The following is a 27,862-nucleotide window of genomic DNA, read 5'->3' on the forward strand; positions in this document are numbered from 1 at the left end:
CATAATAGTTTTTTTCATTAAGACAAATATACTCGAATCAATAAAAGTTTGCAAAATAAACTAACTTTCCCCATTTTGAATATTTTTTATTTTACAAATTAAGGTGCCTTCTTTAAAAACTGAAAGTGCCAGAGAAACTTGACAGATCTGGCAGCATCTGTGGAGATAGAAGTGTTTCACAACCAATGTGACTCTTACTTCAGAACTTTATTCTCTCGTCACAGTAAGTGCTGAGTTTCTCCAGCACTTTGTTTTTATTTCTGATCTCCAGCCTCTTTCAGTACTTCGCTTTTATTTAGGTAGCTTACTTATTTGGGCTTGAAAAGAGGCTAAGGTTAGGATGACTTTACAGCTTAATTTACAAACATAACTTGCACAGAGTTAAAAATGATCCAGGATTTCAATTCGAGGAGATGGAATCAGGCAGTGGAACAGCTGTACCCAAAAATACATATATGCAATTCTTAACATAGTATCTTCCGCTATGGAACTCTGATGTGCAAATATAAAATGGTTGTAACATTTCAAAATTTGTTTCATGAATAAAATTGAAACTTTACATGAATTATTGAGTTTTGTGACGGGTTACAATTTCATCAGGGTCACCACTACAAAAGCTTTCATACCTGGAGACAACAGGTGACAGAGTTAAAGTATCACATAATGTACAATAATGATTGAACAGTAAATGTTTTAAGTTGAATTTGTAAAATTTTGCTGCTTAACCAATCATTTAATTCAAGAATAAAATACCAGCCTTTGCAAATGAATGATGTCAGTTAGAAGGAAGAAATATTGGAAAAATATTTTTGTGCTCATCAATCTGTTCAACCATGGTGAAACAGTAGGAATTATATGAAGACACTCTCTCAAGTGTCCAATAAGTTTAAAAAGTACAGTACATTACCAACATCACTGGTTTTATCTTGCCTCCTGGGAAGTGGTGTTGTGCAGCTGATTGTCTGACAGATTTTTAACTCCACACATCGCCTTTTAGACATTTTTGTGCCTCTTTTATGGTTAAAAGCTGTCTCCTAGAACGTGCTATCTCAGAATACCTTTGGAAAGAAATGCTCAGTGTTTTAGATTTCAAAGTTTAAATGATAAATTATTTAGTTTAGAGGATAAATGTATCAGAGAATGTAATTTAAGCCACAACAGTTAGGTAATACAAGTGAACACACTCCTTTTACTCATTAATGAATGACATTTTATACAAGTTAAATGTCTTTGTACCATGTGTTTGATAATGCTCAATTAATATATGTGCATAATACTTATATGTTAGTGTCTACTATGAAGGAGATAATGAAAAGCATTTAGAAATACAGAATATAATCAAGGTTGGCTTCATGAAGGAGATATCATGCCTGACAAATCTATTATAATTCTTTAAAGAGGTAACAGGTAGGATAGAGAAAGAGGCACCAACACTGGGGTCAAACAAAGTTGTTCTGATGAGGTCATTTCTCTTGAACTGTGTTGGGCAAAATTAATAACTAGGGGTGTAGAGAAGACCTTACACTAATTGAGGTGAAGGAGGGTTTGGGAGAGAGGAAATATAGGTTTACAAAGCAAGAGGATTTGCAGCATTACAGGGCAGCTATTTGGATAATGACAGAGAAGGACATTGCTCCCTATGACTGGAACCATTTCCTCAGCTAGTCAAATGACCACCCCAATTCCCATACTTAAGATGCTTGCAGCCCCAATGATACCATGGACAGACCCTTAGAAATCATACATTGCATACAATATCCCAGACAACACCATTGCTGTCCCACTGGCTCACAGACCCAGCATAATTGGCAGAATAGTGGTGTATATTCAGGAGCAAGTTTCCCTGGTAGTCCTCAACAATTGGAATACTCTATTTGGAACTTTATCACTCTTTCTTCATTGTATCTGGGTCAAACTCCTGGAGCTCTTTTCACATCACTATGAACGGTGCAACACCCAAACTATTGCAGCAGTTCAAGTGGGCACCACCACCACCTTCTCAAAGGCAATTGGGTATGGGCAATAATGGTTGAGCTAACCAGTAACCCAGGGAATTGTAGAGGCTTGGTCAATGAAAGTATTTAAAGAGATGATAGAATTTTCAAATATCAAGGGATTGAGGACTGTGATATGCTGGCACAAAAGAGTTATTTGTAATGTTCTTAAATGTGTCTATAGATCACACTGGCACAAAATATTGCAAATACTGCTGAAGCATTAGTTAAAACAACAATTTTAATCTCCTTTTCACAAGGCCTTTTGATATCCAGACAAAAACATTTTTTTCCACAGTTATAATGGAATCATCACAGGCGTGAAACAAATTTAAAATCTGATAGCATGTTCATACATTCTTAAGGATTTGATTATAGAAGTTATTCCATACAAGTCCGCTTTATATAGTATTCGAATTAACTCGTCTAAAGCCTCAGCAGGTTCTAGTGTACTTGCACGATTATTTTCCCACCATTGTAGAGCTTCCTTTATTTTCTCTTTTAATTCTAACCTAAATAAAAGGAAAACAAGGTCTTAACAATGGTGCTTTTCCATTTTTCTTAGTAAATGTATCAATATTACTTTGTTTATTAATGAATTAATGTTAAGGATAATCTGCTCCTACTTATATATAAAATGGCCACTGGAAGGTGCTTGAAATTAAACTGAAGTGTCATAGGAAGATGGAGATTTTTAAAAAATCTGTTCAGTTCATTAGTTCATTGATCCACAAAGTTCCCAATTTCAATATCTGATTGTTAAAATATTCAAGGGTTGCTATCTTCATTAATCTTCCAAGAAGTCCATTTCACATATTACTTATCATCCAGTGCTATTCACATCTGCTCAGCTACTGAAGGAGTCCATGTCAATATGCAACGAGACATGGACAGCATGCAGGTCTGGGCTGATAAGTGCCATGAACATATGCATATAGTAATAGTGATGGTTGCCATGATCATAGAGGACCAAAGGGCTGATCTCTCACTAGAGAGAGAGAGACAACTGGTGATGGTTTAACCTAATGGTCACCATGCCTCAGGCAAGAGATGAGGTTGAGAAGGTGAAACTTAATGGTGATTGACAGTAACCATTTCCAAAAAAAGAATTTACATTCAATATATTGCCATTTCTCAATCTCCCACTGTCAACGACCTACTCTTTACCATTGACCAGAAACAACTAGCTGAACATTGAACTAAACTAGCCATATAAATATTGCGGCCATAAGAGCAAGTCAATGGCTAGGAATCCTGCAGTGACTAATTCTCTCTTCTAAAGCCTGTCCACATCTAGAAAACCTAAGTAAGGATTGTGATGGAATACTCTCCAGTTGCAGCTCCAAGAACATTCAAGATGCTTGGCACCATTCAAGACAAAGCAAACTGTATGATTAACATCACATCCATTCATTGCCTTCACCTCAGATGCACAGTAGCAGCAGTGTATAATATCAGAAAATGACAGGCAGAAATTCACCAATGCTCCTTTCAAACCCACGACTATCACATTCTAGAAGGACAAGAGCAGTAGATACACGTGAGCACCAGCAACTTCAAGTTCCCGAATCAGTCACTTCCATTCTTGAATTTAAAATATTCCTCCGGGGTCTCTGGGTCAAATTCCTCAAAGTCTCTCCATAACAAAATTATGGGTCTAAAACACAAAATGGACTGCAACGATTCAAAAAGTGGAGATGCCAGTGCTGGACTGGGGTGGACAAAGTTAAAAATCACACAACACCAGGTTATAGTCCAACAGGTTTATTTGGAAATATTAGCTTTCAGAGCGCTGCTCCTTTATCAGGTAGCTGTGGAATAGGATCATAAGACATAGAATTTATATTAAAAAATCACAGTGTCATGCAATTAAAATGATATATTGAACAAACCTATATTGCTGTTAAGTCTTTCATCTTTTAGAATGGGTTTGCAGATTTCGGTTTATTAATATTTAAATCCCAGAACTTCTTTTAAGCCACATTCTTGAGATAGCTTAAGGTTTTATAATAAAAAGGTGACATCTCAGCTCAGACAATGTATTAAAGGCGTGAGGTTAGAGTCTGTCTGTATCCCACTCTTGAGTCAGACTGGTTTTCTTTCCAAAGTAGGAATTTATAAAATGGTATATGGATTGACTGCCTGCATTGACTGCTTGCAGATTGTGTGCTTTTTGAGCAAAAATAGAATGTATCTGCAAATGCAATTCTACAAATCCAAATTCGCCCCGTGTGTGTGTGTGCATGTGAGGGAGGGAAAAAGAGAGAGAGAGCGTGTGTGTGAGTGTGAGTGCGCATGTAAGAGTGTATGTTACGTGTGCCAGCTTGGTAGAGTGTGTGCATGAGTGTGACGGAGTATAAGCCTGTGAGAGGGTATGCGCATGGTTATGAGTGTGGGGAACGTATGTGTGCATGTCTGAGAGAGACTGTGTGTGTGAGAGACAGTCTGTGTGAGGGTGTGTGTGTCTGAGAGAGACTGTGTGTATGAGAGACAATCTGTATGAGTACGTGTGTGTGAGAGTGTATATGTAGTGGCATCACCTGTAGTGTGGCATGAACCCAAGGTCCCAGTTGAGGCCATCCTCAAGGGTATTGAAATTGGCTATCAGCCTATGCTCGGCCACTCTGCGTTGTTGCATATCCCGAAGTCTGCCTTGGAGGATGGTCATTCAAAGATCCGAGGCCAAATGCCCCTGACCACTGAAGTGTTCCCCAACTGGGAAGGAACACCCTTGTCTGGCGATTGTTGCATGGTATCCATTCATCCATTGTCATAGTGTCTGCTTGGTCTCGCCAATGTACCATGCCTCAGGGCATCCTCGCCTACGGCATATGGGAGAGACCACATTGGCCGAGTCACATGAGTTACTGCTGTGTAGATGGTGGGTAGTGTCCCCACATGTAACAGTGGTATCCATTACACTCTGACATGTCTCGCAGTGGTTGCTATGACAGGGTTGTACAGTGTTGTGGTTGATGTTGTCCTGAAGGCTGGGCAGTTTGCTGCGAACAATGGACTGTTTAAGATTTGGCGGTTGTTTAAAAGTGAGAAGTGGAGGTGTAGGGAAGATTTTGGTGAGGTGCTCATCATCGTCGGTAATGCGTTGCAGGCTGCGAAGAGCATGGCGCAGTTTCTCCGCTCCCAGGAAATATTGGACAACGAAGGGTACCCAATTGGTTGCATCCCATGTCTGTCTCCTGAGGAGGTCATTACGGTTTCTCGCTGTGGCGTGCCAGAATTGGTGATCAATGAATTGAGCATCACACCCTGTTCTTTTGAGGGGGTCTGTCAGCACCTTCAGGTGTCCATCGTGTTCTTCATCATCTGAACATTTCCTGTATATGCTTAGGGATTGTCTGTAGAGCATGGCTGTTTTAATATGTTTAGGGTGGAAGCTAGGGAAGTGTAGAATCCTGAGGTTATCCATGGGTTTGTGGTAAAGTGAGATACTGAGGTGCATGGAGATGTATGTGTCCAAGAGTGAGACAGATACTCCATGGTAAGTCTGATGATGGGATGAAACTTGTTTGCATGACTATGCAATTGTTTCAGTGACTCCTCGCCATGGGTCCAGAGGAAGAAAACGTTATCAATATATCTGGAGTATAGTGCTGATTGGAGATCCTGTGCAACAAAGAAGTCTTGTTCGAACTTGTGTGTGAACATGTTGGCATATTGGGATGCAAATTTGGTCCCCATGGGCTGTTCTGTGTGTCTGGATGAAGAACTGGTTGTCAAAGGTAAAAACGTTGTGTTGAGGATGAAGCGGATGAGTTGTAGAATGGTACTCGGAGATTGGCAATTGTTGGTATTGAGTACTGAGGCTGTCACAGTGATGCCATCATTGTGGGGGATGCTGGTGTTGAGTGGCGAAACGTCCATTACGATGAGGAATGTTCCCAAATCAACTAGTCCGTGGGTGCTGGGTTTCTGTAAAAAATCTGTCATGTCGCGACAGAAGCTAGGGGTTCCCTGTCCAATGGGTTTCGAGGTATCCTCGACATAGCCAGAGAGGGTCTCACACAGGATTCCGTTGCCTGACACGATGGGACAACCAGGTGTGTTGGCTTTGTGTATCTTTGGAAGGCAGTAGAAATCCCCAACGCGAGAAGTATGTGAGATGAGAGTGTATAGAGTTCTCTGAAGGACTGGATCAAAAGTCTTGATCAATCTGTTCAGTTCACGGTGTGTCCTTTGGTCAGATCGGCCAGTTGTTGCCTGTAGTGTTCCTGTTTGTTCAGTTGTTGGTACACCTCCTTGTAATAGTCTGTTCTATTCTGAATGATGATGGCTCTTCCTTTATCTGCTGAGTTGATGTCAATGTTGCTATTGGTTTTGAGAGCATGGACAGTGTTGTGTTGTGATCGGGTGATGTTTTGTTCTACCTTGTTGGTGCGGCTGATGAATTTGGCACTTACACATTTCCTGACAGTTTGAGCACATATGTCAAACCCAGGGCAGCGGCCCTCCGGAGAGGTATAAATTGATTCCTTCTTTGGTCGCTCCACTATGGATCTCTCTGATGACTGTTCAGGTTTGACGGTTGTCTCGTTGGGATCATTGTTGACATCTTGGAAGAATTCCCAGAGTCTGATTTGTCTGATTAATTCCTACGTGTCTGTCACAAGACCAATGGGGTTCATTTTGGTGGTGGGGCAGAAATTAAGCAGTCTTAACTTCAATCTCTTCCACACATACACACATAAAAGTCTATGGGGTGAATTTGCATTTGTAGAATTGTATTTGCAGATACACTCTATTTTTGCTCAAAAAACACACAATCTGCAAACAGTTAATGCAGGCAGTCAATTCATATAATGTTACTGTCATGGCCCGATATCTTGCTGGATGAGCCTGCTGTGACATTCTCTTTAATCAGTAAAACAACTCTCCCACCCCTTATATATCCCTCTCGATCATGCTGAAACATCTAAACCCTGAAACATTGAGCTGTCAGTCCTGCCCTTCTCTCAACCAAATTTCTGTAATAACTACAATATCATAGTTCCATGTCTCAGCTCATTTGAGTTACTGTTAAATTCTATTGAAATAAATACACTTTAAACTGGCGATCCCACCATGTTCACTAACCTGGCCCTGTATGTTCCTCCTATTTGACTTGACTGAATCTCTACCTTCTCCTCAATCACTACACATGTTGACCGACTGTTCAGGTTCCCACCCCAATGCCCCACCACAACCACACGAGTTGAAACCTTCCTGAAGACATTAGCAAAACTCTCTACAAGGCTATAGGTGCCCCTACAGTTTAGGTGCAACCTGTCCTTTTTGTACAGCTCCCTCCTGCTGTGGAAAAATTCCAATGATCCAGATATCTGAAGCCCTCTTTCTTCTCCAGCTCTTTAGTGATACGTTCAACTGTGCAAGGTGTTTGATAAGGTTCCCCATGGTAGGCTCATTCAGAATGTAAGGAGGCATGGGATACAGGGAAATTGGGCTGTCTGGATACAGAATTGGCAGGCCCATAGAAGACAGAGGGTGATAGTAGATGGAAAGTATTCAGCCTGGAGCTCGGTGACTAGCGGTGTTCTGCAGGGATCTGTTCTGTGAACTATGCTCTTTGTAATTCTGATAAATTACTTGGATGAGGAAGTGGAAGGGTAGACTAATAAGTTTGCTGGTGACACGAAGGTTGCTGGAGTGGTGGATAGTGTGGAAGGCTGTTGTAGGTTGCAACAGAACATTTACAGTGCGCAGAACTGGGCTGCTAAGTGTCAGATGGAGTTCAACCTGGAAAAGTGTCAAGTGATTCATTTTGGAAGGTCAAATTTGAATGCAGAATACAGGATTAAAGACAGGATTCTTGGCAGTGTGAAGGAACAAAGGGATCTTGGGATCCATGTTCATAGATCCTTCAAAGTTGCACCCAAGTTGATAGGGTTGTTAAGAAGGCTTATGGTGTGTTGGTTTTCATTAGCAGGGGGATTGAGTTTAAGAGCTGCAGAGTTATGCAAGGCCAGAAAGCTGCAAAGCTGTTTAGACCACACTTGGAATATTGTGTTCAGTTCTGGTTGCCTTATTAAACGAAGGATGTGGAAGTTTTAGAGAGGGTGCAGAGGAGATTTACTAGGATGCTGCCTGGAGGGCACATCTTTTGCAGAAATGTTGAGGGAGCTAAGGTTTTTCTCATTGAAATGAAGAGGATGAGAGACAACTTGATAAGGGTGTACAAGATGATGACAGGCATAGATAGGGTGAATAGTCAAAGACATTTTCTCATGGTGGAAATGTCTATCACAAGGGGGCTTAATTTTAAGGGGATTAGAGGAAGGTTTAGGCATTCTTTACACAGAGTGGTTGATGTGTGGAGTGCACTGCCAGAAGTGGTAGTAGAGTCAGATACATTCAGGACATTTAAGCAGCTCTTGGCACATGTTTAATAGTAAAATGAAGCATATATAGGTTAGTTTGATCTTAGAGTAGGAAAAAAGGTCAGCACAGCATCAAGGGCTGAAGGGCCTGTACTGTGTTGTATTGATCTATGTGCTATGTATTCGCTTCCTTTTACTGGCCTCACTGGCATATGGCACAGAGAGTAATCCTGAGATTACAACTCTAGAGGTCCTGCTTTTCAACTTTCTACCTAACTCTCTGAATTTCCTTTGCAGATGGAGTGCCACAAGGATTGGTGCTGGGTCCTCTACTTTTTGTTATTTACATAAATGATTTGGATGCGAGCATAAGAGGTACAGTTAGTAAGTTTGCAGATGACACCAAAATTGGAGGTGTAGTAGTCAGTGAAGAGGGTTACCTCAGATTACAACAGGATCTTGACCTGATGGGCCAATGGGCTAAGAAGTGGCAGATGGAGTTTAATTCAGATAAATGTGACGTGCTGAATTTTGGGAAAGATATAAAAGAGACCTAAGGGGCAACTTTTTCACACAGAGGGTGGTACATGTATGGAATGAGCTGCCAGAGGAAGTGGTGGAGGCTGGCACAATTGCAACATTTAAGAGGCATTTTGATGGGTATATGAATAGGAGTGGTTTGGAGGGATATGGGCCGGGTGCTGGCAGGTGGAACTAGATTGGGTTGGGGTATTTGGTTGACATGGATAGTTTGGACCGAAGAGTCTGTTTCCATGCTGTACATCTTCATGACTCTATGACCTCATCTCATTTCCTGCTAATGTCATTAGTACCAGTATGGACCACGATCTACATATTAATGACATGGAGGTGGTGGGGGTGGGGGGAAGTGAGTCTATTGTAGCCAATTTGCAGATGACACAAAAGTAGATCGGAAGGCAGGTTACAAGAGGGATACAAACTGCTTGCTGAGAAATATTGATTCTCAAAGTAAGTGGGAAAATATCGGCAAATGGAATGTAGGTTGTGGAAAACTGAAAAGTTGTTCATTTCAGAAGGGAGAACAAAAGAAGAGTATTATTTAAATGAAGAAAAACAGCAGAAAGATGCAACACAAAGCGACTTGGAGATACTTGAGCATGAAACACAAAAAGCTAGCACATAAGTGCAGCAGGTAATCAGAAAGGTTAACGGAATGTTAGCCCTTATTTCAAAGGGATTGGCGTATAAGAGTAGGGAGGTCTTACTGTACAAGGCACTGATGAGACCACATCTGGCGTACTGTGAGCAGTTTTGGTTCCCTTTTTTAAGTAAAGTTATCTTCTCATTAATGACAGTTCAGAAAAGGTTATCCCTCCTGGATATGGAGGGATTGTCTTATGACCAAAGGTTATACAGGCTGAGGCTCTACTCATTGGAATTTAAAAGAATGAGATCTGATTTCATTGAAACATGGTAAATGCTGAGTTGATGTTACCCCTCATGGGAGAGTCTAGGACCAGAGGACATAGTCTCAGAATTAAATTTAAGATTGAAATCAGGAGAAATTTCTAGTTCAAGGGTTGTGAGTTCTGGGAAATCTTTACCAATATTTGACAGCACAAGTAAATTGTCAATTAATTCTGACCACCTTAAAATAATTAGTCAAAGTGTATTTGATACCCTCTTATTGCAATTTACCAGTTAAATGCATCCATTTCTTCTTTAAGTCTGAAATATCTAACAAAATACTTCTCGTGAACTGGTAATGTCCCAATGCCTGGACCAGTAACGCCTAGGCTGATGTGCCACCTGCTCCAGAGGTGTATAATAACATCTCTGAACAGGTTGATTAGGGAAATAGGTTAAATTTTTAAAATACAAACGAACTATGCTGTGGCTTAGTGACATAATGGATAAAGTGTCTGGCCACAGATGAGAAGATTATAGGCTTGACTCCTTCTTGGCTTGAGTGTGGTGGGGCCCTCTTGCCCCTACCCATCGACTAAGCAGTTGGAGTTCAAGTCCCACTTGCTCCAGAAGTGTGACAATAACATCTCTGAACAGATTGATTAAAAATATCTAACCAGATTTTTCATATAACATCCCTAACAACAAACTAAAGAGGTCTCTGGCACAATGATGGTTTCCATACTTCTGAGCCAGGAGACTTGGATTAAAGTACCACTTTCTCTTATTGCTTATAATGTGTCTGAACAGATTGATTTAAAAGCTAAACAAGACTGTTGTGGCACAGTGGTAATGTCTCTACCTCTGAGCCAGGAGGTCTGGTTTCAAGTCCCACCTTTTCTAGAGGTGTACAATAATATTTGGAATATAATAATAATAATAATGATTTGGAAAACATATAACAAAAACAACAAACCTGTGGAGATTTGATTTGATTTATTACTGTCACATGTACCGGGATACAATACATAATGTTTTGCACGCTCTATAGGCAAATCATATCATATAAACTGCATCAGGTGGGAGAACAGAGGGAAGAATATAGCGTTACAGGCTCAGAGAAGTGCAGAGAGAGAGTTTAATATTAACATTTGACAGGTTTGTTCAAAAGCCTGATAATAGCCAGGAAGAAGTTGTTCTTGAATCTGATCATGCATTTTTTCAAACTTTTAAATCTTCTGCTGATGGAAGAGGTTGGAAGAGAGTATGTCTGGGGTGGAAAGGGTCTTTGATTATGTTATTTGCTTTCCCGAGGCAATGGGAAGTATAGGTGGAGTCAATGGAGGGTAGGCTGGTTTGTGTGATGGACTGGACTATATTCACAAGTCTCTGTAACTTCTTGAGGTCTTGGGAAATGCAGTTGCCATACCACGCTGTGATGCATCCAGATAGAATGTTTTCTACGGTGCATTTATAAAAATATCTAAGAGACTTTGTTGACATGCCAAATTTCCTTAGCCTCCTGAGGAAGTAGAAGCGGAGTTGTGCTTTCTTGACTGTCATGTTGATTGGGTGAACAAGGACAGATTTATGCAGGCAGGGGCATACCTTCCACTCCGCTTCCTGAAGTCAATGACCAGCTCTTTCATTTTGCTGATATTAATGGACAGATTGTAGTCTTTACACCATGCCAGTAAGCATTCAATCTCTCTTCTGTACTCTGTCTCATCATTGTTTGAGATCTGACCTACAACAATGGTATCATCAGCAAACGTGAAAGTGGGGTTTGGGTGGAATTTGGTCACACTGTTATGAGTGTATAAGGAGTACAGTAGGGGGCTGAGTACACAACCTTATGGGACACCAGTGTTGACGATTATGGTAGAGGAGGCGCTGTTGCCTATACTTACTGATCGTAGTTAATGGGTCAGGAAGTGAAGGATCCAGTTGCAATGGGGGGAGCTGAAACCTAGGTTTAGGAGTTTGTAGATGAGTTTGATTGGAATTATGGAATTTAAGGTGAAGCTGTAGTCAATATTATGCCTGATATATGCATCCTTGTTATCCAGCTATTCCAGGGATGAGTGTAGGGCCAGGGAGATGGTGTCTGCTGTGGACCTGTTGTACCGGTAGGCATTTTGCAAAGGATCAAATTATTCTGGTAGCCTGTAGTTGATGTAAGCTATGACTAACCTCTTGAAGGACTTCATAACTATGGAGATCAGAGCCACCAGGCTGTAGTCACTGAGGCACACTGCATGATTTTTCTTTAGCACCGGGATAATGGTAGTATTCTTGGGACTTCAGATCGAAGTAAGGAGAGCTTAAAGATGTCAATTAATGCTCCCACTAGCTAGTCCACACAGGATCTGAGTGCATGGCTGGGGACTCCATCCAGGCCAGTTGCTTTCTGTGGGTTCACTCTCAAGAAGGCTGATCTAACATCTGTGGTGGTGACCTTTGGTACGGGTGCATCTGAGAGTGTTGAGACAGGTGACATCATTTCACTGACTTTCTGTTCAAAGCAAGCGTAGAATGCATTGTGCTCATTAGTTAGGGATTTATTGTTGCAGTAGTAATGCCACTAGACGAGCAATCCTGAACTCCTGGCTAATATTGTGGGAACATGGATTTGAATCGCACCATGGCAGTTGGTGAAGTTTGGATTCAGTAAAGTTTAACATACAAACTCAGGCTCCAATGTCCCTACCTCTGAGTTAGGAGGCCGATGTTTGAATCCTGCTGCTCCAATATTGTGTTATGACATCTCTTAACAGTGTGATTAGAAAATAAAAAATAACAAACTCCAAGGGTTCTTACAATGCAGAGGTAGAATCAGGAGGTCTGGTTTCAAGTCTCACTTGCTTCAGAGGTGAGTCAATAACACTCTCTGAACAGATTGATCGATTGAAAAATATCAAACTAAATCTTTTATACAACAGCCCTCACCTTCCTTTAGGCTGAAGAAACTCTAGTTAGAACTAGAAGACAGCTAAAATGTGAGGTATGACAATATTTAAATTGTCATCTGCTGAGAGTTGATACCCAATCCAGTATAACCAATTAAAATTCATTCCTACATATACCTATCAAGAATTTCCTGAATTGAATATGGTGCAAGTAAGGACATACCCATGAGAAGTAAATACGGGTCAACCAAAGCAAGAATATTTGGATGACTAAGGATATTGATGAGAAAATAAGGAAGAGAAAGGAGGCATACAATGCATACCTGAATAATAATAATAACAGCAATAAAAATCAGGAAGAGTACCTCAAATACAGGGGAGAGGCTAAGGCTGGTATAGGGAAGGCTAAAAGCAAGCATGAGGAGAGGATAGTAGGCTGCGCAAAAGCAAAAAGTAAAATGTTCTTTAAATATATTAATAGTAAAGCTTAGTGAAGGATAGAGTGGGGCCCATAAGGAACATTCAGGGTAAACTACTCACTGAAACAAAGAGCATGGTAGAAGTAGTAAATGAACACTTTACTTCTGTCTTTACCAAATTAGAAGACAGTGACAATGGCCCAGTTGAAAATGTGGATTTTGAACAATTGAGCAGTATAGTGATAAATTAGTAAAAGGTGCTAAAAGAGGCTGGTAGCATCCCAGATAGAGAAGTCGCCAGGTCCTGATGGGATACTAGATTACTCAGAGAGGTAAGGGAGCAAATCACAGGGTTACTGACAGAAATGTTGCAGGTCTCTCTGAACACAGAATTAGTACCAGGTGACTGGAGGATTGCAAATGTGACACTGTTGTTTAAGAAAAGGGCAAAGGATAACCCAGGAAACTACAGACCTGTCAGCTTGACAACAATATTGGGAAAACTGATGGCTGTAATACAGGATGAGATAAATATAAACTTGGAGAAAATAAGCTAATACGAGATAGTCAACATGACTTTATCAAGGGCAGGTTATATTTGACAATTTTTTTTTGAGTTATTTGATGATGTGATACAGGCAGTGGATGAGGATAGTACTGTGGATGTTGTATACAGTATTTGGACTTTCAGAAAGCATGTGATACGGTGCCACATGGCAGGTTGGTTAGCAAATTAGAAATGTTTGGGATGGATAGGTACTTAGCAGCATGGATTAGAAGTTGGCCAAAAGATAGGAAAGAGAGGTATAGGTGGGTATTTCTCAGACTAGAGAGCATTTGAAAGGTGTATTTCCCAGGGACTCTTATTTTTTCTGATATATGTAAACAATTTGGAGATAGGTGTTGAGGGAAAATTTCTAAATTTGCAGTTGATACTAAATTGGGGAGATTAATGAATTGTGAAGTTGATGCTATGTGACTTCAGGGGGAAATTGACAAGTTGCCAAATGGACAGATGCCTGGCAGATGAATGTCAATGCAGAGAAATGTGAGGTAATGGCAGAAGAAACATGAAGAGACAGTACAGGCTCAACGGTACAACTTTTTGGGGGGACAACAGGAGCAGAGAGACCTTAGGGTCCAAGTGCATAGTCCTCTGAAGATGGCCAAGAAAACTGAAACAGTTGTTAAGAAGGCTTATACGATCCTTGGATTTATAAATAGAAGCACAGAGTTTAAAAGCAAGGGAGTGACGCTAGACCTGTATAAACGATTGGTCAGACCACATTTGAAGTAATGTGTTCACTACTTTCCGGGCACCTTATTTAAGGAAAGATGGTAAAGCCCTGGAGAGAGCAGGAAGGATTTTAGATACAAGGAGAGATTGGAGAAATTGGGCTTATTTTTGTTGGACCAAAGAAGTCTAAAAGATAACCTTAGTGAAGTGTTCAAATTTAGGAACAATTATGACAGGGTAAAGAAGGATGTTCTGCTTCCACTAGTTAGTAAATCAGTAACTTGGAGGTCACAATTTCAAGATTGTGAGCAAGAAAGCTAGGAGTGAGAGAGTTGATAGGATTTGGAATGCTCTACCTGGGAGAGTAGTGAAGATAGATTCCATACAAGATTTCTAAAGAGAGATGAATGTCCATTTGAAAGTGATAAATTTAGAGGGCTACAGAGATAGGGCTAGAGAATGGGACTAGCTGGGAGTTCTTTTGGGAGCCTGTACAGACACAACAGGTTGAATTGCCTCCTTCTGTACTGGAAAATTCTATGATTCTACATCATTACCATTGTTAGACAAAGAAACATAGAAGATAGGAGCTGGAGTAGGCCATTAAACCCTTTGAGCCTGCTCTACCATTCATTACGATTATGACTGTTCATCAAGCTCAATAGCCTAATGCTGCCCCCCTCCCATAGGTCTTGATCCCTTTACACACAAGAGCTATATCTACCTCCTTCTGGAAAACACATCCTGTTTTGTCCTCAGACACTTTCATAGGTAGTGAATTCCAAAAGCTCTCTGGCTGAAGAGATTTCTTCTGATCGCAAACCTAAGGTTATCCCTGAACATCAAACTATGACGTTGATGGTTCTGGACTCACCCACATTAGGAGTACACTTCCTAGTTCTGTTAAAATTTCTATGCGATCCCCCCTCATTCTTTGAAACTCCAATGAATACAATCCTAAACAATTCAATCTCTCTTCATACATCAGTCTTGCCATCCCAAATAGTCAATTTGGTACCTCATATTTATCCACATTACACTGCATCTGCCATGCAAATGTCACTTAGCCTGTCCAAATCACACTGCAACATATCTGCATCCTCCTCACAGCTCACCCTACCACGTAACTTTGTGTCATCTATAAATTTGGAGATATCACATTTAATTCCCTTATGTTTGTCGTGAACATATATTTTAAACAGCTGAGATCCTAGTACTGATCCCTGCAGTCCACATCTAGTCACTGCCTGCCAGTCAGAAAAAAGACTAATTTATTCCTACTGTTTGTTTCCTATTTGCTAACCATTTTTTTATCCATCTCAACATATTATCCCCAATGTCACGTGCTTTCATTTTACACATTAATCTCCTACGTGGGACATTGCAAAAGCCATCAGAAAGTCCAAATAAATCACATCCATTGACTCCCACTGGTCAACTTTACTCATTACATCCTCAGAGAATTCCAAAGAATTTGTTCAGCATGATTTCCTTTTTGCAAATCCATGCTGACTGTCTGATTCTACCACTGTTTTCTATGTGCTGAGACAAAAATATCAATAATGGAATTGAGCATCTTCACCACGAGCAACATCAGACTCACTGGTCTATTATTTCCTGTTTTCCTTCTACCTCCATTTTTAAATAATGGAGTAACAACAGTTGCCCTCCAACCTGTAGAAACTATTCCTGAGTCTGAAGAGTCTTGGAAGATGTTCTTGTTGTGTCACCATAGTCTTACCAGACCACAGAGACTTCTCTCATTAAAGAGAAGCAACTGGTGGTCATTTTAACCTGAGGGCCATCACACCTCAGACAAGGGAAGAGGTTGAAATGGAGAGTCTTTCATGGAAACCTCAAATCAGCAATGGGAATTGAACCCATCCTGTTTTCATCACACTACTCTATAAACGAACAATCCAGCCAACAGAGCTAAGTTGATTCCCCCTTGGAAAATGACCACCAGTGTACAATCAATTCTGCCATAATATGGTAGTTCTGTTCTCATGCAATCCCGTGTTATAAGAAAATTGCAGCACTATTTAAACTAATGGGGCTGGAATCATGTTATAACCAATACACTTTTGAAAACTTTGCACTTTAGAAACAGTGTCCCCAATTTGTCAGTCATGTTATAGCAAATTTGTGTTAATGAAATGCGTGTTATAGTAGAACTACCTTATTCATTATTTCTGGAGCCACTTTCTTAAGTACTCTGGGATGTAGATTAACAGGCTTTGGGAATTTATCAGCGTTTAATCTCATCAATTTCTCCAACACCATTTCTCCATTTAATTTGATCTGATTTGATTTATGTATTGTCACGTGTACCTAAGTACAGTGACACGTTTTGTTTACAGTGTTTACAAGTAATACAGGCAGATCATAGTAAGCAAGGACATACAGATCATAGGGTGAAAAGAAAACTTAGGAAAGGCATGCAATTTATGTCACACAGGGAGTGTACTAAGCAAGATCAACGTTAGCAAGATCAGCATTATTTGAAGTTAGGGAATCCATTCATCAGTCTAATAATGGCTGGGAAGAAGCTCTACCTGAACCTGCTGCTGTGTGTATTGAAGCTTCTGTATCTTCAGCCTGATGGATGAGGTTGTAGGAGAGTATTACCAGGGCGCAATGGGTCTTTGATGATGTTGGCAGCCTTTCTGTGGCAGCTAGCTGTGTAAATGGAGTTCATGGATGGAGGGTTGGTTTCTGTCATGGTCTGAGCTGTGCACACAACCTTTTGAAATTTCTTATTATTCTGGGCAGAGCAGTTGCCATACCTAGTTGTTACGCTCCCAGACAGAATGCTTTCAATTGTGCATTTGTAGAAGTTAATGAGGGTAATTACGGACGTATCAAATTTCCTGAGCCACCTGGGGAAGTAGAGGTGGTGTTGTGCCTTCTTGACTGTCACACTTACATAGGAAATCCAGGACAGGTTGTCAGTTATCTTCACTCCTAGGAACCTGACGCTCTCCACTCTATCAACCTGAGCTCCATTGTGTTGATGGGGGTGTGTTCTCCTCCTTTCTTTCTGAAGTAAATGATCACTTCTTTCGTTTTGCCGACATTGAAAGAGGTTGTTTTCATTGCACCACGTCACCAGCCCTCTATCTGCTTTCTGAATTCTGACTCGTCGTTGTTAGATATCTGTCTCACCATGGTGGTATCATCAGCAAACCTGTATATGGCATTCGTTCAGAATTTGGCAACACGGTCGTGGGTGTACAGAAAGTACTGTAGAGGGCTGAGGACGTATCCTTTGGATGCTCCTGTGTTGAGTGTTATCGTGGAGGACGTGCAGTTTTCTATATTCACTGATTGCAGCCTGTGTATCAGAAAGCTGAGGATCCAGTTTCAGAGGGCGGAGCCAAGACCAGTCAGAGTCTTGAGATCAGTCTGGAGAATTGCTTCAGTTCATCCCTCTGACTAAACCCTCTGTTCTCCATCATTTCTGGTACGTGAAGACAGAAGTGAAGTTTGGAATTTGTGTTGTGGTAGTGGTTGAGGAGGCAGAGAAGCGGCAGAAGGACTTGGACAGGCTAACACAGTGGGCAAAGAAGAGGCAGATGGAATACAATGAGGTTGGAAAAAAAGAGGCTTTTTCTTAATAGGCAAAGCCTTTGGAAATCCGACACAGAAAGGGACTTAGGAGTCCTAGTTCAGGAGTTTCTTAGGGTTAACATAGAGGTTTAGTTGGCAGTTAGAAAGACAAATGTAATGCTAGCATTCATTTCTGAGTGGGCTAGAATACAAAAGCAGAGATCTATTGCTGAGGCTATATAAGATCAAACTGCATTGAGAATGCTGAGAGCCCTGTATTTAAGAAAGGATGTGTTGCCCTTGGAGAGGGTCCAGTGGAGGTTTACAAGAATGATCACAGAAATGAAGGGCTTGTCATACGGGCAGGGTTTGAGGACTCTGGATCTGTTCTCAGAATTTAAAAGGATAAGGCAGATCTCATTGAAACTTATAGAATAGTAATGAGCAGTGGCTCAGTGGTTAGCACTGCTAACAGTGCCAGGGATGTGGGTTCAATGCCGGCCTCGGGCGACTGCTGGGATGGAGTTTGTGCATTCTCCCCATGTCTATGTGGGTGTGCTCCAGTTTCCTCCCGTTGACCTTGTCTGTTTATCCTACCCAACTCCCAATGATGTTATAAACCTCTATAAGGTCATCCCTTAGCCTCCAATGCTCCAGGGAAAATAGCTCCAGCCTATTCAGCCTCTCCCATTCCAATGGTGGCCTGTGACCAGTGGTTTGCCACAAGAATTGGTGCTGGGTTCATTATTTTTCATCACGTGCATAAATGACTGGAATATAGGAGGTATAGTTAGTAGGTTTGCAGATGACACCAAAATTGGAGGTGTGTAGTGGACAGCGAAGAAGGTTACCTCAGAGTTCAATGAGATCTTGATCAGATGGGTCAAAGGGCTGAGGAGTGGCAGATGGAGTTTAATTTAGATAAATGTAAGGTGCTACATTTTGGAAAAGCAAATCAAAGGAGGACTTATACTCTGAATGGTAAGGTCCGAGGGAGTGTTGCTGAACAAAGAGACCTTGGAGTGCAGGTGCACAGATCCTTGAAAGTGGAGTCACAGATAGATAAGATAGTGAAAAAGGCATTTGGTATGCTTTCGTTTATTGGTCAGCGTATTGAGTATAGGAGCTGGGAGGTCATGTTGCGGCTGTACAGGACATTGGTTAGGCCACTTTTGGAATATTGTGTGCAATCTGGTCTCCTTCATATCGGAAGGATGTTGTGAAACTTGAATAGGTTCAGAAAAGATTTACAAGGATGTTGCCAGGGTTGGAGGATTTGAGCTATAGGGAGAGGTTGAATAGGCTGGGGTTGTTTTCCCTGGAGCGTCAGAGGCTGAGGGGTGACCTTGTAGAGGTTTATAAAATAATGAGGGGCATGGATAGGATAAACAGACAAGGTCTTTTCCCTGTGGTGGGGGAATGGGTTCAGGGTGAGAGTGGAAAGATATAAAAGAGACCGAAGTGGCTACTTTTTCACGCAGAGGGTGGTGCGTGTATGGAATGAGCTGCCAGTGGAAGTGGTGGAGGCTGGTACAGTTACAGCATTTAAAAGGCATCTGGATGGGTATATGAATAGGAAGGGTCTAGGGTAATATGGGCCAAGTGCTGGCAAATGGGACTAGGTTAGTTGAGGTTATTTAGTTGGCATGGACAAGTTGGACCAAATGGTGTGTTTCCATGCTGTACATCTCTATGACTCTATGTGCAGGTTCGGTGAAGTGGCTGTGCTAAATTGCCCATAGTATTTAAGGATGTGTAGGTTAGGTGCATTAGTCAGGAGCAAATATAGGGTAGGGGGAATTGGTCAGGGTGAGTTACTCTTTGGAGGGTCGGTATGGATTTGTTGGGCCAAATGGCTTGTTTCCACACTGTATGGATTCTATTCTATGATTGAGGCCTGGACAGAGTGAACACAGAGAAGATGTTCCCACTAGTGGGAGACTAGGACCAGAGGCGACTGCCTCAGAGTTAAGGGATGACCCTTTATAACAAAAACGGGGAATTTCTTCAGCGAGAGGATGGTAAATCTGTGGAAATCATTGCCACAGAAATCTGTGGAGGCCAAGTTATTAACTGTATTCAAGACAAAGATATATCGGTTCTTGATTAGTAAGATTGATCAAGGATTATAGGGAGAAGATAGGAGAATGGGGTTGAAAAACATATCAGCTATGATCTAACGGCAGAGCAGACTCAAAGGGCCAAATAGTCTAATTCTACTCCACTATCTTATGTAGTTCATCAGCCATTTCTGCGCTCCCCATTATAAATTCCACTGTTTCTGACTGTAAGAGGCCTGTAGAGAGGGGGAGGCAACGACCTAATAGTATTATCACTGAATTTTTAGTTCAGAGATCCAGGCAATGTTCGGGGGGCCCGGGTTTGAATCCTGCCATGGTAGATGGGGAAATTTGAATTCAATAAAATTCTGGAATTGAGGGCCTAATGATGACCATGAATCCATTATCAATTGTCAGGAAAAACCCACCTGGCTCACTAGGGTGGCATGGTGGCTCAGTGGTTTGCACTGCAGCCTCACAGTGCCAGGAACCCAGGTTCAATTCTAGCCTCAGGCGAGTTTGCACATTCTCTCTGTGTCTGTGTGGGCTTCCTCCAGTTTCCTCCCACAATCCAAAGATGTGCAGGTCAGATGGATTCGCCATGTGAAATTGCCAATAGTGTTAGGTGCATTAATCATAGAGAGATGGGTCTGGGTGGGTTGCTCTTTGGAGGGTCGGTGTGGACCTGTTGGGCAAATGGCCTATTTCCACACTGTAGGAATCTAACCTAATGTCCTTCAGGGAAGAAAATCTCCCATCCTTACCTGGTTTGGACTACATGTGACTCCAGATCCACAGCAATGTGGTTGATTCTTAACTTTCCTCTTGGATTGACAATAAGTACTGGTTTAGACAGTAACATCTCATCCCAGGAATGAATAAAAAAATTAGTTTTTACCAATCTTTTTCTCTTTACATACTTTTATCTTTTATAATCGGTTCCCTCCAAGCTTACCTGTATACTCTTATGTTCCCCTTTTTTATCAATCCCTTGGTCCTCCTTTTTTGACTTCTATAGTGTTCCCAATCCTTAGGACTATTGATTTCTCTTGACAATTTGTATGCCTTTTTTTGCATCTAATATCTCTACCTTCCTTTATAAACCATTGCTTGGCCACTATTCTCTTTGCACTCTGGCGTCAGAAATGAAAGAAACAACTTTTGTAGTTCACCTCTTTGCTCTTTGAATGTTTGACATTGCTGATCTACTCTAATTTCTTTCAGTAACACTTCCCCAATCCATCATAGCCAATTCACATCTCATACAATCATATTTCTTTTATTAAGATTCAGGAACATTAATCTCAGAATCAATCACTTCACTCTCCACCTTCATGTGGAATTTAATCATATTATGGTCACTCATTTCCAACAACATTACCAATTATTCTTTTCTCATTGCATAGTACACAGTCTAAGATGGCCTCTTTTCAATGTATTTGGTTCCTCAATGTATTGGTCCAGAAAACCTATCCCATATACTCTCAAGGAATTCCGTCTCTATGGTACTGTGACCAACTTGATTTGACCTATCCATATGCAGGTTAAAGTCACGCATAGTTACAGATGTTCCTTTTTCACATGAATCTCTGATTTCATCTGATTAGAATTCAAAACCTGTGTTTCACAGGAAGTCCTCACACAGATGACAACAATGCTAAATTCTCTATAGGCTGTTTTACATTCGGAAAATATTTGGGAAGATTTGAAGGTATGAAAAGCCAAACCTTGATTTTTCAAGAGCAATAATGTCACTAGCAGGTAGATGGAGCTTTGCACAGAAATATCCAAAATCTTCAGGAGAGACATGATTTGGTATTAATTGTAAAACTTTCTTCAGAAACTTTTCTAAAACAAAAAGATTAAATAAAATGACACATGCAAAACTGGATGAATTATTGATCACGGTTATATTTAGATTGTCACTGTTAATAATCGCCAGATAATGACTGCTTCTTACTATGTTATTCAATACAAAATACTTACTATCCTTTTCATATGCATATTTCAAATATTGTACAATTGGTGTGAGTGTTCCTCCTTCACATACTATCTTTGGAGGTCTTACTAGTGGGTTTTCATTCAAATCTATTTCTTTCAAAGACTGCAGTTGTCCAAAATTAGTTGGTAATGAAGTTAATGCATTTCCTGAAAAAAACAAAAAAGACTTTTTCAATTTTTAAAGGGATTCTGGTATTTTCAATGAATTCCATTGAAAACAGTAAATTTTGGGGGATGGAGCAAAAACAAAAAGAAGTGTTTTGATGAGGGGTTACTGGACATGAAACGTTAACTCTATATTTTAATCTCTCCACAGATGCTTCTAGACCTGCTGAGTTTCTCTAGCATTTTGTTTTTGTTTTTGTTTCAGATCTCCAGCATCTGCAGTTCTACACTTAAAAATATTTTGGGGTTTAGATGAGATAATGACACCATCAAAAAATAAAGCCAATATTCCAAGGATGCACATTTTCCATATTTTCGATGTGCCTGCTAATTATCACCTCCTGTTCCCCTTCAGCTGATGGATCAATACTCTTCCATGTTGAACACTGTTTGGAAGAAGCAGCGTTGAAGGGAATGCATGTGAAAGGTGGTGGATGGCTTGCCAGCCAAGTGTGTTCCTTTATCCTTGGTGGTACTCAGGCTTCTTGAATGTTGTTTCAAATGCACTTATTCACACAAGAAGAAACACTCCTGACTTGTGCCTTGGGGACAGACATCGGCAAGACAAAGTTTTGTCAGTTACTCATCAATGAATTCCTGGCCTCTAACCTATTCTTGTATTTGAATGGCTGGTCCAGTTCAGTTTCTGGTCCATGGCAACCCTCAGTATATTAATCATGGGTGATTCAGTGACGGCAGTGTAATTAAACATCAAGGGGGTGATGGCTATATCGTCTCTTTTTGGACATGTTGATTGCTTCACATATGTGTTGCGTGAATATTACTTTCCACTTATTAGCCTAAACCTGGGTATTGCCTAGTTTTGTTGTATAAATTCCTGGCATTTCCAACAGTAGTGTACCTAGACCCCAAGGTCCATAGCAGAAAGCAGATCATCACCACCTTCTCAAGGATAATTATGGATGATCAAGTAATGCTGATCCAGCCAACTACACCATTATCCCATGAAGAAATAAAATTAAATTAATGTGCAGAGGAAAATTCAAATTACAGCGATGCAAGCATGTGCAATGTATTCAACTATGGAAGCTGTTGAGGAAGGGCCTTATACACTTCAATTCCAGGCCTGGTCTTCAACTATTCACTGACTGCACTTTTACTGCCCACCTTTTATCCTTTTCTTGACAACACAATACCTAACCTCATCATTGCAGTGTGGAGAGACCCATCATCCTTTATTAGCACCAAATCTCAATTATTTAGATGGAAGTCACAGCTACTCTTGTTTGTGATAATCTCTACCCAGCCACAGTCACCTTTTATGATTGATCTTTGCAGCAATCGTCTGGAAATAGAACCTCTTTGCATTTTGAATTGTTCGAGAGATGGTTAAAGCTTTGTTTTGAACTATAGAGTTGATGCTGGGTGAGTTCTGACATATCTGAACACAAATGAATTATTGGTGACAGCAACCAAGCTTTTACAAACAGAGGTTTCTTCAACCTGAATCTTTTATGTTTGTCTTTATGATAACCATACATCTGATAATGCTGGTCAGCATGTTAGCAATCCTCCCTCAAAAAGAATGAATGCAAATTTTTAGCTTTTAAATTGGTCTTACTTTCATTTAAATATGGTGCCTTCCCCTCCATGAAACTAGAAGATATGGTTTCCCTGACATCAGAAATGACAGCTGGAGCAAGGCTATGAGCTTGTTGCTAGGAAGAAAGTGAGCAACCCATAACATAACTAATTGATCCCAAGACACGTTTGGAGCTGCTAGCAAATGCATTGTGCCACTGATTATTATATGGAATAGAATGCAATATGAAGAAAGATAACCAGCATAAACCTACTAATCCAACAGCGCCTAATGCTTTCTCATTCAAGTCCCATGCTTAGATTTTACAGAGGACTGCTGCTCAAATAATCAGAGGTGGCATCCTCTTAAGTAATGCATTGCCTTCCTGTACAAAAGTAGCAGCATTTATTATGTAAATTGGTAGCACAAAATCTTTGTATTTTCATATTTCAAAGTACTTTTCATAGGCATTGCAAAGGCAGAAACATGCATTGTGCAGACAATGGTTACAGAATGAAGGCAAAACACATGGATTCTGGATATCTGAAACAAACACACAGAATGCTGGAGAAACTCAGCAGGTATGGCAGCATATGTGGAGAGAGAAACAGTTGATTTTCAAATCTGGTATGAATGTTCTTCAGAATTGAACTGATAAAGATGTTCAAAAATATGAGGGGTTGAGACAAGAGCAAATATAGAGAGAGAATCTAATTGGTGCAATAGTCCAAGAAGAAGACACTGATTAAATGTGATTAAAAGTCCTGAATCAACCCAATGCACAGCCTAAATGTATCAATTCAAACTGAAAATTCAATTGATTTCAGGTGCATCACCTGACAGAGGAAGAGAATCATTCCTCATGTGTGTAGTTTCTTTGTGTTACTGCTGTTCTCAAAATATAGAGCATCTCTGTATATATATGAACATGTTATTTCTCAGAAATCAACCATTCCAATCAATCAAATTTTAAATATGACAGATATTGTTCCATATATCAAGCACAATTCAATTGTAAAAATTACATTGCCATCTCTTTCCAATGCAGCAGCTGCTACTGATGTAATATTGCTTTTTCATTACCATTTTTACAACAATCTCACCTCTTAAGTTAATGGATAGCAGATTGGTAAGTGTTGTTAAGGATTTGGGGAGATAGGTTATTTTATTATATGCAGCTACAAGCCTTTCCAAATTCTTCATTTCTCCAATGTTGGCTGGAATGGATGTTAGTGCATTGTACGATATGTCAAGCTCTCTTAATTCAGTCAAATTACACAATTCATCTGGTAAGTTTTTTATCTGTTAAAAAAAGATAACTGACAAAATCAAGTTATTTCTATGCTGTACTTGTCATTGTGACAGTCATAACAAAGTTTATCAGTGTATGTGATGGGAAACATTTCACCTGATAGATTTCTTGTGAATAAGCTATGGACAGTGCATACTATGTATTAGTGTCTGTAAATTGACAGATTATTAAATAGGTAAATTTAAACTCTCTGGTTACTAACCACAAATTAAATGTTTAGTATAAAACAGCAATACTCAAACATTAATGATGAGACATTAATGTTAGATATGTTAGTGTTCCAGAATGATAGCTAACTAAAAACAATTATCTGAATCATGGCATAAACCATAGTTTAGATTTCTCAGTTCTAGTTTTCAATGAGTCCAAACTCGTGAAATGAATTGAAAAATCATTTAACCAGCACACAATTTTGCATTATGAATGGCTACAAAATATAATTTAGACTAAAAGATTTGTTGCTTATGAAACCATACAAAAGATAAATTCTAAATGAAGTGTTTTAACCCTTTATGAGTCATGCATATCTCAAAATATCTTCATTCTTTTTAAAGTTTGCTGTGGATGGTTTACCACAGTGTAATCCTCCGAAGCCTTACCCCAGTTGTCCAGCATTTCATGACAGTTCTTGTATATTTCTACTCTTATGTAGAGAACACGATTCTTCTTGGTGATTTAATAATTATTTATCTCTCAAAAAATGGGTGGAATTCAATGGCTCCCTCTGGGAGATTTCTGAGAAGGGAAGGGTTCTGTTTGATTGTATGAGAAAATGTAGGGTAGACTTCACTGCAGTCGTGTTTTCCCAATTACAGCCAATTTGTGAGCATCTTCCTGCCTGATTGCTAATTCCATCACTGCTGGCCTTTAAATAGTGTCACATGGGAGCCGCATATATAGAACACTGAAAAGCAAACACTATTGCTTATGGTCTTGTAGGGTAAGCCTTTGTTCAAAGGCATTTAGATGACATTGGGAAGGTGGGTGTCTTCTGAGAGCCAAATCACTTGTCCATAAATTGACCATCTTCTTGCAATCCTCATCTTCCTGCAATCCTCATGTTGCTCTCACTTACCTTTCTCCAGGTATTCCTGCTGAAATGTCAAGTGAATTACTGTTAGTAGCCATTGGCAGCTCTCGGATAGGAATTCTGCACTACGTGGGGAAATCTAGAATTATATGACCCCTTTGAATCCCCAAAAAGGGATCCTGCTGGCAATTAAGGTCTTCATTTTCTCAGAGTTCCCAGAGATCATGTTGGTGAGAGTTTTGGTGCGCATTACTTTTGTTCCTCCCAAAAAAATCGATCCATCATCATTAAAACAAATTATTAAGGTCATTATCTCATGGTTGTTTGTGGAGTCTTTTCATATATATTTTGGCTACAACATTTCTTATGTTACAAAAGTGATATGGTGCAATTATCAAACACATCTTCCTCTCCCACTTTATTATTCCAAAGAACCATCTCTTATGCCACACCTTGTCCACTCTGCATCACATGCAACACTGCTTTCTCTTCCTTTCATTTCCTATATAGATGCTGGAGATGTAACCCTTGCTGTTTTACCTCCACTTTCCTCGTTTTCTAAGCTCCAAACTTGGGATGGTCTGCACCCAAACCAGAATGGGACCAACATCCTTGAGGGTGGGTTTACTAGTGCTGTTGGGAGGAGTTTAAACTATTTGGCAGGTCAAGGGTACAGAGAGTATTTGTACAATAGAAACACAGCATGTGGTAGTAAAACAACCAAGGCACAGAGAGTTCAGTCATGTTGAGTTTCAAGGGAGTAAAGCTGGTTGGTTTCTATATCAATGCTAGGAATACTACAGGACAGACACATGGAATTGCAATGTTGTTGTCATCACAGAGATATGGTTGAGGGAGGGGCAGGACTGAAAACTCAACATTTTGGGGTATAGGATCTTCAGACGAGACAATGGAGGATCTAAAAGAGATGATGGTATCGCGTTATTAATTAAAGAGTTGGTTACTGCAGTAAGGAGGAAAGCGGAAAGCATTATAGCGAAAGTGATCACAGTACCATATATTGGAAAAGGAAAAAGATGGCTTGCAAATAATATGTTTTGATTGTAAAAAAGGCAGATTTTATTAAAATAAGGAAGGGCCTGGCAAAAGTAGGCTGGTTTTGTGAAGGGCAGGTTGTGCCTCACAAACCTTATTGAATTCTTTGAGAAGGTGACTAAGGAGGTAGACAAGGGTAAAGCGGTAGATGTGGTGTATATGGATTTCAGTAAAGCGTTTGATAAGGTTCCCCATGGTAGGCTACTGCAAAAAATACGGAGGTATGGCATTGAGGGTGAGTTGGAGGTTTGGATTAGGAATTGGCTGGCTGGAAGAAGACAGAGGGTAGTAGTTGATGGTAAAGGGTCGTCTTGGAGTGCAGTTACTAGCAGTGTTCCGCAAGGATCTGTTTTGGGACCATTGCTGTTTGTCATTTTTATAAATGACCTGGAGGAGGGGCTAGAAGGTTGGGTGAGCAAGTTTGCGGATGATACGAAAGTCGGTGGAATTGTTGACAGTGAGGAAGGATGTGTCAGGTTACAGCGGGATATAGATAAGCTGCAGAGCTGGGCAGAAAGGTGGCAAATGGAGTTCAATGTAGGTAAGTGTGAGGTGATTCACTTTGGTAAGAGTAACAAGAAGATGGGGTACTGGGCTAATGGTCGGATACTTGGTAGTGTGGATGAGCAGAGGGATCTTGGTGTCCATGTACACAGATCTCTGAAAGTTGCCACCCAGGTAAATAGTGCTGTGAAGAAGGCATATGGCGTACTGGCTTTTATTGGTAGAGGAATTGAGTTCCGGAGCCCTGAGGTCATGTTGCAGTTGTATAAGACTCTGGTGCGGCCGCATCTGGAGTATTGTGTGCAGTTTTGGTCGCCATACTACAGGAAGGATGTGGAGGCACTGGAACAGGTGCAGAGGAG

The 27,862-nt window shown here is 40.4% G+C and overlaps 1 protein-coding gene across 1 annotated transcript; it reads right to left on the reverse strand.

The window, feature by feature from the left end:
* Window positions 1–2,325: 2,325 nt before the first annotated feature.
* Window positions 2,326–25,035, reverse strand: LOC122549970 (leucine-rich repeat and death domain-containing protein 1-like). The gene is made up of 4 exons (XM_043690281.2): window positions 24,702–25,035; window positions 21,876–22,037; window positions 21,617–21,737; window positions 2,326–2,506 (listed from the first exon to the last, which is right to left on the reverse strand). Exons 1-4 carry the CDS (start codon window positions 24,799–24,801, stop codon window positions 2,326–2,328), a joined length of 564 nt encoding a protein of 187 aa, XP_043546216.2. The 5' UTR covers window positions 24,802–25,035.
* Window positions 25,036–27,862: the final 2,827 nt, after the last annotated feature.

The sequence above is a fragment of the Chiloscyllium plagiosum genome, unplaced genomic scaffold, assembly GCF_037043375.1.
Source record: "Chiloscyllium plagiosum isolate Xiang-an unplaced genomic scaffold, Cpla_swu_hap1 HiC_scaffold_5, whole genome shotgun sequence".
Taxonomy (NCBI): domain Eukaryota; kingdom Metazoa; phylum Chordata; class Chondrichthyes; order Orectolobiformes; family Hemiscylliidae; genus Chiloscyllium; species Chiloscyllium plagiosum.